The sequence below is a fragment of the Aphidius gifuensis genome, linkage group LG1 (assembly GCF_014905175.1).
Source record: "Aphidius gifuensis isolate YNYX2018 linkage group LG1, ASM1490517v1, whole genome shotgun sequence".
Classification (NCBI taxonomy): domain Eukaryota; kingdom Metazoa; phylum Arthropoda; class Insecta; order Hymenoptera; family Braconidae; genus Aphidius; species Aphidius gifuensis.
This window is the reverse complement of record NC_057788.1, coordinates 17,293,529-17,307,417: the sequence shown is the minus strand read 5'-3', so window position 1 is coordinate 17,307,417 and position 13,889 is coordinate 17,293,529. Positions and strand designations below refer to the sequence as shown.

Sequence of the window (13,889 nt, the reverse complement as noted above, 5' to 3'; positions counted from 1 at the left end):
GAATATGAACATTTATCAAGTATACCATTTTTCTTTTACTTTGATTAAAAAAGTATAAATAAATTATATTGTAAAATTATCGTACAATTACAATAATATTTTTTTCTTCCAAGCTAACACATCAATGTCTATTTCTCTTTTTTTAAAACATAAAATTAGTCAATATTATAAATAAATTATTATTGTATAATAATCCAATATTATGTTTTGAATATAGGAAATATTATTTTATATAAACAATAATAATAGGTATATTAATCTTGTAAATGAAAAATACTTGCATATATGCATATATATATATGTACAATATGAACTTTACTTCGCCTAACAAATGCAAGTATAACTAATAATACAAATAAAATACTTGTATATTAATATATACAACGGCGCATATATATATTATATATATAATAATAAATAAATTAAATATATAAATACTCGCATTTAAATTCATCTATACTACAGAACTGTTCATGTATAGACTGTCAGAAAATGGATTCCTGCCCAGGTCCGTTACCGGATCTGACGTCTAAATTCTATGTTTTTTCCTTTTACTCCATACCCAACCCGTGCCTAAAGATGTTTACACATCAAAAAAAAGACATTTTTTTTTTTTTCAAAAAGTATGCATCATAGAACAGAAATTTTCTGAAAAGCACTAGACCTTTCGAAGGAGCTACTTTTGAGCCTAATACAAAATCTCTATTTTGATAATAACTCCAAATATGGCTAGGGCTGGACACGAACCAAAACGATACCGAATTCAGACAAGTTCCGTACCGGTTTCGTCTAAATTCAAAAATTGCTGGTTCCGTCCCGGTTCGGCTCCGGTTCCGTCAGGCCTTGTTTCGTTTCGGTTCCGGTTTTGGGTAAGCTTCAGTAAAATTGAAAATTGCCAGTGTCGTTCCGTTTCGGTTTCGTCAGTTTCGTATTTTTATTTTTTTTTATTTTCACTAGAAAAAATTTTTTATTACCAAATTCCAACTCTATAAATAAAATACGTAACATATAAACAACTACTACAGGTGACTATTTTTTTCCGTATTTTATTTTTTCAAATCACTGTAAAAAAATTATAAATATTTGAATTATCAAAAAAAATTATCAAAAAGCCAAAAGACACAAATATTTTATCATTATTTATTTTCTTAATTATTTTATTTATTTATTTTATTTATTAATTCAGTGTCTCACTCTCAGTTGTATTACTTTCGTCCAAACGTCTTTTTTTTTTGTTAGTTTGCCCTTATCAGACATTATTGTAAAACTGAAATTTACAATTTAAAACACAAAGCAATCCCAAGTGGAAATAATATATTTATTGAAAAAATAAAATGAATTTAATTTATATTCAAAATATATTTAATATAAATATAAAATATATATGATTTCGATTTTGAAAAAATATAATTGATATTTACTGTACATTAAAAGTTAATATAATATTATTTCAAATTCAAAATTTTACATGTAAATTAAATTTAATTAATGTTTTAAAACAAATACAAAAAGTAAATTTATTTTATATTTTGAAAATATATATTGAAATATATATCCAAATTTTCTTTTTGCAATGTCAATAAAAAAAATTTAAGTAAATTTATTTTATTTTTTATATTAAGAAAAAATATAAATTAAATTTAAAACATATCCGCAAATAAAGTTTTTTTTTATTGGTGATGGAAAAAAAAAAAATCGGATATATTTTAAATTTAGTTTTTATTTTTTCAAAATTTCAAATAAATTTATTTTTTGTATAGATATAGATTTCATATAAATTACATGTAAATTTAATTTAATTATATTTTTATTTTTTCCACTTGGGATTTATCAAGAAGAAAAAAATTGGTTTGAACTTGTAGATATATGTCATTATAAAAAAAAATCGTAACGAGTTGTGTGGGCATATATGATATAACACTTACAACGTTGCCGACTTGCCGCACTTTTCTACGCTTAAAAAAGTAATAAATAATTGAAAAAAAATATCGTTTTTTGTTGTGTTTTAAAATTTGAGGAACCATAGCATGATAAACTATTTCTGTCGAGAGCAATGGCTTCATATTTCGAAATAATCTTGAAAATGTTTATATAAAATAAAATATATTTTTTTAATCCCTTTTTATCGTACGAATATTGAATTTCAAAAACATTAAGACCAATAGAAACATAAATATTTTTATGACCCGTAAAATTTAAAAAAAAAAATGAAAACTATCTATCCGAAGCCGAAATCGCCGAAACTTCCGGCAAGTTTCGGGCAGAAAAGTCGAGTTTTGTATCGGTTCCGTTTTGTCGACTCAAAAGCCAGTGTTGTACCGGTTCCGTTCCAAAAAACCGAAAGGAAACGAAACCGATACCGAATTGGTTCCGGTGTCGTGTCCACCCCAAATATGGCGGTCCGAAAAAACAAAAAAAAATAGAAAAAACAAAAAAAAAAGGCGTCAGCAATAACTCGTAAAAAAAATCAATATTGAGACTTCGTTTTAGGCTCAAAGAATGCGTCTTCCAAAACTCAATCGCCCGCAACATGGACTTTTTCTGCTCTAAGCAATAGCGTCTGAAACAAAACAAAAAAACCTTGAAATTTGGAAAAAAAAAAAAAAAATCACAGAAAAAATTTTTTCCAGGAAGCACTAGACTTCTTAAAAAAGCTTTTTCGATGCCTAATACAAAGTCTCTATGTTGATAATAACTCCAAATATAGCCTAGGACAAGCCTGATTACCCGGTTCTCGGGCCTGTGTCAGGCCTGAGACACGAGCCTGTGTCAAGTGTGGAATGTTCACGATGTATTTGCTGGTGTCGGACTAGTGTATCGGACTTGACACAGGCTTGTGTTCCCAGGCTCGATACAGTCTTGTGTTACCAAGCTTGACACAGTCTTGTGTTACCAAGCTTGACACAGTCTTGTGTTTCCAGGCTTGACACCGGCTTGCAAAAAAAATTATAAAAAAATATAAATTAACAATTATTATTAATTTATTAAGTTGACATTATTATTTTTTACACTATACAATTTGAATTAACGATGATTATATGAACGAAAATGAACGGCGTAACGGGGGATCGATCCGAGGTCTCTTACGTGGAACTCCAATGCTCTATGATGTCAACTACCGGGGTATTCATGAAAGAGTCAGTCAAAATTTTTTATATGAATGAATTTATTCGAGAGGGAAACAAAAGCACAAGCTTGACACAGGCTTGGATTATTGAGGCCTGTGTGAGGCTGGTTAAAAACAACGGGGACAGTCTTGTGTCAAGCCTGTGCTCCCAAGGCTTGATACACGACCCTCGCACAAGCCTGGCACAGTTGTTCAAGCCTGGGCTTTATTATCCCGAAAGTTATAACGGTTATAAACAAATCTAAAAAAATTAGATATTGAATAACTCAAAATAGAAACTCATGTCAAATAGAAATTAATATTTTCTTGATTGAAGAAAACAAATTTGAGGGTAGGAACTTTGGTTTATCTTATTGCAATTAAATAAAAAAATTTAAAGCTATGGGGAAAATGGCTAAAAAATGAATGTTGCTTACCTCTTAATTTTTAAAGAATTAGTTGAGCCAAACAAATTAAAAGGTAAGCAACATCCATTCTTTAGCCATTTTTCCCATAGCTTTCAATTTATTTAAACAATATAAAAGGTATGGGAAAAATGGCTAAGGAATGGATGTTGCTTACCGCTTAATTTTCAAAGAACTAATTTAGCCATAGAAATTAAGGGGTAAGCAACATCCATTCCTGAGCCATTTGTCATAATAGCACTGAATTTATTTTTCGACTTATAAGTAATTTCATGATTTAAAATCACGATATGTTACGTGCGCCCAAACTTTATGGAAACTTTCAGTTGTATATAAAATTTCTCAAATCAAGAAATTTTCTGACCAGAACAAAATTTGTGTTTTCATTTGAAATAAAATATGAATAAAAAAAAAACATATATTTTAAAGCAGGATTCTTTTTTTTAAAAAAGTATGCGTCTATATATACAAGACCATTTTGGATTTTTTTCAGAAAACCTTGTTTTAAAATTTAGAACTATGGTTCTTAAAGTGAGAACGAAAAAATTTTTTTAAAGAGTATACATGGAGAGAAATCCGCAGCAAATATTACTGTAGTGGTATCGTAAAAATCATAGCTGACGTCATTAAAGCGACTAATTCCCACTTATTATAATGATTATTATTATATTTCATCTAAATTTTTTACTGTAGTCTACCGGAATTTTTGGAAGTCTCGAGTTAATTGTATACTTTATGCCAGAAATTACTGTAGTGTACAGCAGGTTTTCCCGCCAGATGACACGAATATTTATTAGAAATCAAGTGTGTTCCTAACCTCTTCTAAAAAAGTTTATTGTTTTTATTTTATTCATGAATTTAAATTAAAATACGGTAAAACACATGAAAATTATAAAATGGTTTATTTTTTTAAAATTAATAAACACATTACATTTTTATTCTGATGTTTAAATAATAAGGTTTTATTTAATTTTTTGTGACGTTTTTTTGTTTTGTTTTGATTAAAATTACTGTAGTGTAGTAGAAAATTCTAGTCGATCCTGGTGGCCTCCCCACGCAACTTCTCAATTTCCAGTAGACTACAGTAAAATTTGTTTGATACTCTACAGCATTATTTGCTGCGGATTTCTTTCCGTGTATGCGTCTAAATTCACGATCTTTTAAGCGTTCATTTGAAGAAGTTTTTTTGTCATTACAAGAATAATTTTTCTTTTTTGAAAACCAATTTAGTTTCATTTCAAATCTAAATCTGTCATTTTTTAAGAATTTTTTTGTCTTTTAACAAGAAATTTTCCATTTTTCCATCTTTTTTCAAATCTAAAAATTTCCTAGAACAAAAGTTCTATCTGATAGAACTTTTTTTTTTTATGTGTGCACTTTAGTGTTTTGACACTAATATACGTTTTTATTTATTAATAACAATTTGAGCGTTGAAGAGTTTTTTTTTGCGACATTTCTTGAATTTCAATATCCAAAACAGTTTGTACCTTCTGGTTAAAAACCTTCAATTTCGGTATCTACTTAAACTTCGATAACAAAATAAAATGGATTATTATAAAGTAAGAACTTTATGTAAAAAATAATATTTCGGAAGAATTTTCTTCACGATAAATATAGATATTCAAATTAGCGAACCTGAAACATTTATTTGAAGGTAAAATTTACAAAGAAAAAAATGTAGTTTACTATTATGAAATGTTGAAATAACGTATAGAAGTAATTATTTTATTCAAGTTAATTTAGCATAAAATAAATGATAGTAACAATATTTTTAAAAATGTAATTTGATCATCATATTATAAAAATTAAAAATATAACTTAAACAGTTAAGAAATAAAAATTATTAAAAACTTTGAGAGTTCTCTTTCTTTGATTCAAATAACATATACAGGATCTTTGCAAACTGATATCCTTGCTTCTTGAAGAATCCTTAATCTTGGTCCCAAAGGAACACCTATTTTTTGGAGTCTTTCCTCACTTAGATAAGGCAATTCAACCATGCCGACTTTTTCATTTTCAAAGGCTGTTGCATATTTCTAAATAAATGTTAATAATTAAAATGAAAAACAATACAGGAAATAACTAAATCATAAAAAAAAAAGCATAAACGAATATTTTTGTTTTAAATAACCTCATAGCCAAGTTCTCGAAGAAATAGCCTGATGAGTGGAGGTTCTGTGCCAAAAAATTTGGTGAGTTTCTTCACACGAGAAGGATTTGATAACGCTGGAAGATCCGAATCTTTGAGTATTGGTTGTGATTGAGATCTCACCATTGCCATATTTGTTTGTGTTCGCAGAGCTGTCATTTCGCTTCTAATATTTTCCATCTCTTGGATCATCAAATGTTGAGTACGCATTTCTGAAGATAAATGTGCAACTGATCTTGCCAAGGTTACAACATGAGATTCAAGCCGTTGGAAACGTTTATTGATGCTCTAAAATGTTATTTACGATCTGGTAATTAGTGTGAACAAAATATAGATGTAAAACTATATATATATGTGCTTAGTAGATATTGTAAACTGTGATGTAATTTTTTACTTTTAAGTCCTTAGCTTTTTTCGTTCGGTCATCGACAGCGTGGTATCGTTTTTTGTCATTGTGGCGTGGAACTGGTCTTGAAGAAACTGATGATGTTGGCAGGGATGAAACAGAACCATAACTTGCAAGTCCTCTGGCTTTTCTTCGTTTTTTAACACTTCCACTAAGAAGCTTTAATACCTATTCAATAAAAAGTGTAAATATGAGTCATCAAGTGTGGAGAAAACAATTCGATATTATAATAATATACTCTTTTTACCTCACCCACGAAAATATCTTATGAAAACTTTATAAAAATGGGCCAAATATTGACGAAATTTAGATAAAAATTATATAAAAAATTGAGAAGGTTTTTTACTTATTTCAAAATATGAGCAGTTATAAATAAAACGAAAGACAGGATGCGACGATCCTAACACTACGAATGAAGCAAATTTTAAATATTAATTTCTTTTTTCGATTTTCTTTTTTGAGATTTTCGTTTTATTATTTATTAATTGATTCCCTTGACGAAGTTGATAATTTATTTAGTTGTGACATATAATATACGAATACATATATAGAAATGACCAACACTTATATATATATATATATACACTGTAAAAAAAAAATAATTAGTTTTACTATAAAAAAAGAATTATTTTTACTATTTTTTCTGGTACTCGGGGACGTTTTCGAAAAAATAATAACATGTACTATGCACATAATAAAATTTTTTATCCTAGTATAGTTTACAATGTTCCAATTGGAGAAGATACGATGTATCTTGTTAAGAAGTACTATGTTGCATAGTCAAGTCTAGCGTTCGTTGAATCTACTATGTTGCATGGTGAGACTTACGATGTTCAATAGTACATTTCATTATATTCTATTTGTATTTTCGATAAAAAAAAACAGAATTATTTGTTTATTTAAAAAATAACTTTAAATTATTTATAATAATTATTATTATGCTTATACATGTTTCTCAACTTGGCTATTTCTTGACCTAACTCGGGATTCGAACCCGGGTTTCTGGATTTGAACTCCGATCGTTTACCCAAATTGCCATTCAGGTATAAAACAGTAGAAGAATCGAAAATGTCTATATATATTTATTCTCTTTTATTCCCTTCTTCTTTCATGCTAGCATAGTGAAACTAACTACAGACCTAATAACTTTTACCATTTTGTATATAGTAACAACTACGAGTTGCATAGCACATTTTAAAGGTTTCCATAGTACGGTTCATTTTCCAAATGTACCCTCACGGTCATGGTGAATTTAAACACACAACATAGTAAAAAGTAACAAGTTTATGGTTGTTCGTATCATTGGTATAGTGAAGACTATCTATTGAACAAGTAAAGTCTACTAAAACCATAATAAAAACCGGTTTTACCTCAGCAGAGTAGTTTTTACTATGTTACTATCGTAAAATTTAAAATGCACATCGTAAAAAAAATTATAAAAAATAATATGTTGAACCATATTTCCGAAAACGTCCCTCAGTACTATAGTAACATAGTAAAACTAATTATTTTTTTTTTACAGTGTATATATCTACAAGAGTGACCCCGCGCCTCTGGCGCGTGGTTGTATATATCAAGAGACTCGGTAGAGTCTCGCCTCAATTTTTAAAAAGCGAGACTCTTTACCGGGTATAAGTATTTTAAGTCAGTGGTCCGTGACGTCGTCGTTTTTAATTTATCAAATGGCGTTCTAATTATTTGTTAAAAAAAAAAAAATAAAAATAGTTTCATTATGTATATCGATGCCTCTCTTTCCAATAAGCCTACTCTCGATTTTTTCCAACAAATAATAAAAAAGATATAAGAGTCGGTAAAAGCCAGGTATTAAATCTTACTAAAAAATAAATTTTCAAGCTGAAATGTCTAATTTCTTCGGATACGTTGCGCATACCCCGCGCCTATCCCTACTCCTGAATTTTTTTTATATATGTGTGTATGCAGCCGTATGTGTTAGTTATTTATCATTGATGGTATAGCAGAATTTGTTTCTTTTTCCTTTTATTCAAAGCGTACATATATAGTATATATACACGTTATTAAATTTTTATATTCCAGAAAATTAGTATTCGATTATTATTTATTATTTATTATTTATTATTTATTATGGTATTCACGGTCAATTTGAAGTAGACGAATTACAAATATAATTTATTTTTAATTTAAACAAAATAAGTGAAATAAAAACAAAACATAAATTTACAATTCATGTCGCCAAAAAGCCTCAATTTTTGAATACCTGTCTATTCATCATACCTTTAATAATCAAAAGACGTAAAATATCCAAAAGAATGTCAAAATTTTGAAGTATAAAGTTGAATAATTTGCTGGATAAAAAAAATTGAAAAAAAAATTAGGCGCTATTTCGATACATGATATAATAATAATATAATAATAAAAACTGCGCCCTGGGCAAAATTATATTTTGCGCCCTATTTTAATCGATATAATATATGAAAAAAAAATCATTTGTTAGGTGTACCCTGGTAGAAATAATCTCTCAGGATTTTCTCCGGATTTTCTCCGGATCTCTCCGGATTTTCTACGTAATTGAGACTTTCGGAGATATTTACGGAGTAATCTCCAGACTATTTCTATAATATTTCCGGATTTTTTCCGGAATTTTGACTTAAAAAACCAAACACAAAAAAATGGAAAAATTAATAAGAAAAAGTAGAAATAAGAGTTTACATACGAAAAATAAAAAAGAAATTTTTTCTGAAAAAATCCGGAGAAAACCCGAAAAAACTCCGGAATAATATCCCCGGAAGTCTCAATTGCGTAGAAAATCCGGAGAAATCCAGACAAAATCCAGACAAAATCCAGAGAGATCCGGAGAAATCCGGAGATAATCTGGAGAAAATCCAGAGAGATTATTTCTACCAGGGGTGATATAGATGAAGAATGAATCATTACGAAATCAAAACAGTTTTTGTCTTCTGGCATTGTGGCTGGAAAATTCATCAATGGTGCCTTCTGTGAGGTGTTTCAATTGTTTTGTGTTTCATTTGTATTCATCTATCATGATGTCATCGAAGTCTATTGAAGATACAATCAATTTGGCACAATGATTCTATTTTATTATAGAAAAAATTGCAGAGAAATTAATCTAGATTATGAAATAATTTATTTGGTTACATCCAATCCTTAGCAAAAGTTGCCAATAGCTCTTTTTGATTAATTAATTATGGCAACTGTATCTAGGGAAAGAATGTAACCAAATATATTAATTCATAGTCTAAATTGATTTTTTAGCAATATCTCCTATCATAAATTGAAATTATTGTCTAAAATAGTTAAAAAATTTATTTAGACTAGGAAATAATATATTTGGTTATACATTCTTTCCTCAGCAATATTTGGCAATAGCTTTTTTATTAATTAATTATGGCAAATGTTGCTAAGAAAAGGATGTGACCAAATAAAAAAATTCTTAATCTGAATTAATTTCTCAGCCATTTGCCATAATCATCTCAATTGCTGTCAATAAAAAAATGATAAGCAAACTTTTGGCCTATAGTCAATACAAGTAGAATAAAAATCGGTCCATTATTTAACCTGCGTTCGTGGTTAAGTCTGTTAAGGGATTTGGACGATTTTTTCCGGTATATGAGAAAGAAATGAAATTTATACAGTAGATTTTTGAAATACTAATACATTTTATGTGATTTTTTGGTAATTGTTTAGAAGCTCGTTTTTTTTTTAATTAATTTTTAAAGTTGACAACTTTTAACATTGGCTCTTATGGAGAATGCGATTTTTGTCAAAAAAAAATCCATTAAAATACCAATATCTCCAATCGACAATATGACATCATGAAAAAAAAACTATCGGGTTATAAAATGAGACAAAACAAAACGTATAGAAAAAAAATAAAAGAGGTTTGGAGCTTAGTTTTTTTACAATTAATAATTGAAGTATGAAAAAATTGATTTTTATGAGGAATTATTGAAAAATTACTAGAGACCTCTTGCGGATGACTTTTAGAAACACAATAATTCTATGAGTGCGAAAAAGACATAAAACAAAGGAAAAACGTTGTCTCATTCTTCGTTTTAAAAAAATCGTCCAAATCCCTTAAAGTACGATGTTAGTGATAGGTAGAATTGGGTAGAATTTTAAAGTATAGAGGATCGTGTCTTGGCCGTTGTCAGAAGAAACAAAAAAAAATTTCAATCGAAATTATTAAGTATTTTTTATTTTACGTCGTATTTTGCATTTTTAATATTGTTTTTGGACGATTGTCTCCAAACGAACAATGGCAATAATAAGGACGATTACTTCAAATTTAGAAAGACAATCATGTTTATGTAATACCCGAATGATCATAAATGACAGTAGTCAATTTATTTCCTGAAAATAAAATTTTTTTTTCAATTGTTTTAAAAAGAATATTTTTATTCCTGTCACGCGCTTCGAAGTGCGCCCCTCTTTACACTGCGCCCTGGGCAGTTGCCCCTCTTGCCCACCCCTTGTTACGGCACTGTCCGAGACGATAGGTGGAACTACAATCACATACATTATTATGTAGTGATAGTATAATAATTATTATTATTATAAGAGAGTCATCTAGCGTGATCATAAGTATTAGTCGGTCATTGAAAATTCAGACGGAGTTCCACCAGGACTTAAGGAATATCCAGCACAAATCAAAAATACGGATAGAGCCTTGGAATTTTTTAAGTAGCTTAATGAAATAGTAATACACACGCTCAAATTTTATGATAATTTTCTTGTAGCTAATTACTTAGTAATTAATTAATAAAGTAGGCTACTTTTTTGGAGGTTATACATAGGTTCTTATGGAGAGTCCGGTTGAGTTTTTAGAAACCTGGTTAGCCATTTCATGAAAAATACGGCTAGCTTTATCAAAAACTAAGTATAGATAGAAGAAACAATAAGGAAACTTTTGATATAAAAATTAATAGGGCTTTGAGACCTTTTTATTTTACAACAAATAAAGATAAATTTTTGTCTTCGTCTAAATACTTAAGTGGAAGTGAGAAACGAGATTTTCTCCTTTTTTTTTTTATCTCGTTCGCACTCATAGAAATATTATGTTTCCAAACGCCATCCGAAAGAGGTCTCTCGATATGCGCGGGTAACACCTTAAGGTTCTCTTTTGGATGGCGTTTAGAAACATAATATTTCTATGAGTGCGAAAGAAATAAAAAAGAAGGAGAAAATCTTGTTTCTCACTTCCACTCAAGTATTTAGACAAAGACAAAAATTTATTTTTATTTATTGTAAAATAAAAAGGTCTCAAAGCCTTATTGATTTTTATATCAAAAATTTCCTTTTTTTTTCTTTTATAAATCTCTAGTTTTTGGTAAATCTGTAATTGTTTTTCTCAAAATGGCTAACCAGGTAATGGAAAACTAAACTTGGCTCTCCGTAAGACCCTATGTTTAACCTCTAAAAAAGTAGTCGACTTTAACAATTAATTAAAAAATAAGTAGTTACAACAAAATTAACAAAAAATTCAAGATTGCGTATTGTTATTTCAAGAATTTACTACAAAAATTTCAGCAATAGTTCATTGTTTTCTACCAGCACTGGTAATGCCTTAACTTCTGATACCTCGAGAACCTTCACAAAAGATTCAAATGATGTAGAGAGTCTTCCACGGTGGAAGAACGCCCGAGTGGGAGAAGAGAACCCTCAGTAACTTAGTACTTAACGATAGGTGTATTCTTTCATGGCGGATTTTCTGGCGGGTTTCCACCTCTACTGTCCTTTCTTTTTTTACCCCTTCTTTGAGCGTTTAAGCGTAACTAGTTAAGAAGGGGAGCTCAAACGCTAGGAGAAGTGGAAATCCGCCAGAAAATCCGCCATGAAAGAATACACCTATTTTTGTGAAACGACACAACTTGTCTGGCTTTCGAAGTTCGAACGATCACTACCTTCTCTTGACTGGCTCTCTATGGTTCACTACTGGTTCTCTCTACATCGTTTGGATCTTTTGTGAAGGTTCTCGAGGTATAAGAAGTTAAGTCCTGGTGGAACTCCGTCTGAATTTTCAATGGCCGACTAATACTTATGATCACGCTAGATGGCTCTCTTATAATAATAATAATTATTATACTACTACTACATAATGATGTATGTGATTGTAGTTCACGATTATAGAGGTGAATAAGAAGTGTAAGCTTTGCTTTTTTACTGAAGCCAATATTTCGGAGTAAATGAGGGTGCTGGGATTGTACTCGAACGACAGTATCACGTGTAATTATTTATTTACTGCTTGCTTACTTTTTTTGTGATGTTTGTAATGCCAATAATACTGTCGATGTCAGTTTTGGTTTATTTTAATTGCAAATATTATTCATTAAATGAATTAAATGTTATTAGTTGATAAATTAATTGATTTTATAGAACTTGTGTGTGAAGTCTATTATTTTTGTGTCTAATCTGTTTGTCTAAAGTTAATTTTTGAAAGGTAAACACAAAGTTAGAACTGTCCATTTGTTTTTGATTATAAAATTATTGATTAATAAATAACAAATAAATCATATTTTCAAAATTTGTGTACAAGAGTGATGTTATTTGTTATGCTATATTGGTAAGGTTTAATAATAGGTATAATATAGGTATTTGGTGAGGCTTTAATTAACATTATGAATAGTAGTTACAGTATGTCTTAGCATCATTTGACAATAGTTTTTTAATTAATTAATTATGGAAAATGTATCTTAAGGAAGGATGTAACCAAATAAATTAATTTCTAGTCTCAATTAATTCCTCAGCAATATTTTCTATAATAAATTGAAACAATTATGGCAAAATGGCTGAGAAATTTATTTAGACTACGGATTTATTTATTCTGTTACATCCTTTCCTTGGCAACATTTGCCAATAGCTTTTTTATTAATTGATTGATTACCCGGGAAAAAATCTTGAAGATACCCAGAGATACGCGGAAAAGATACACGCAGATACCCCATTGAACTTTTTTAAACAATTTTTAAAAAGACAAAAAGCTATGGAAAAAATAGTCAATGGAATGGAAGTTGCCAAATGTTAATTTTTTAAAAATTAATCTCTCAAAGGAAATTACTATTTGGCAACTTCCATTCCTTAGAACATTTTTTCCATAGCTTTCCAATTTTTAAAAAGACAAAAAGCTATGGGAAAAATGTTCTAAAGAATGGAAGTTGCCAAATGTTATTTTTTAATAAATAAATGTATCTAAAGAAATTAACATTAGTCAAAATAAATAAATAAAAATAAAAATATTAAAATAAATCACGTGAAAATCATGAAAGAAAGCGCATCATTTCACAGGATTATTCACGTGAAAAAGCCAGGGTCAAGAATCCAATTGTAAACCTGAGAAAATCACGTGGTTATACCTAATATTTCGTTGTATGTTCCTGTGAAAACAACGTTGTAGGTCAACGGATCCGCCACTTCGGTATTCCCACGTGATATTCCGGTGAAAATTTTCTTCGTGTATTGACACAATAATGACATTTCTCATTTTCTAAGTGACTTCATTTTATGAATCCCCCTCGAATTAAATAGTTGTGTAAGTGGATTTTTAACAATTAAAAGTACGATTTGCCTCACGAATGTACATAAATATATATATATATATTGTAACGAGATTTGGCAGATCTCGCGCTCCCGAAAATAATTAGAGGTCTGGTCTGAGGGGTTTTATCGACTAAGACGCTAATTAATACCACCGGTTTGTGAGTGGCCTCGGTAGTGACATCCATTTTCGCCTGAATGTCAGTGTTGACTTGGTAGACATCCACCACGAGTGGATAATCCGGATTCCTACCCTGGCTACGACAGATTCAT

The 13,889-nt window shown here is 29.4% G+C and overlaps 1 protein-coding gene across 4 annotated transcripts in view; it reads right to left on the bottom strand.

Moving 5' to 3' along the window:
* Nucleotides 1-5,157: 5,157 nt before the first annotated feature.
* The window catches only part of LOC122849371 (putative mediator of RNA polymerase II transcription subunit 26), a 52,188-nt gene continuing 43,456 nt past the window's right edge, over nt 5,158-13,889 (bottom strand). For all 4 annotated transcript variants that reach the window (XM_044148068.1, XM_044148076.1, XM_044148091.1 and 1 more), the window contains 3 exons: nt 6,075-6,254; nt 5,663-5,968; nt 5,158-5,567 (listed from right to left, as the gene is read on the bottom strand). In XM_044148068.1, the coding sequence (XP_044004003.1) occupies nt 5,406-5,567; nt 5,663-5,968; nt 6,075-6,254 (648 nt within the window). In that variant the 3' untranslated portion in view covers nt 5,158-5,405. The remainder of the gene's footprint in view (nt 5,568-5,662; nt 5,969-6,074; nt 6,255-13,889) is intronic.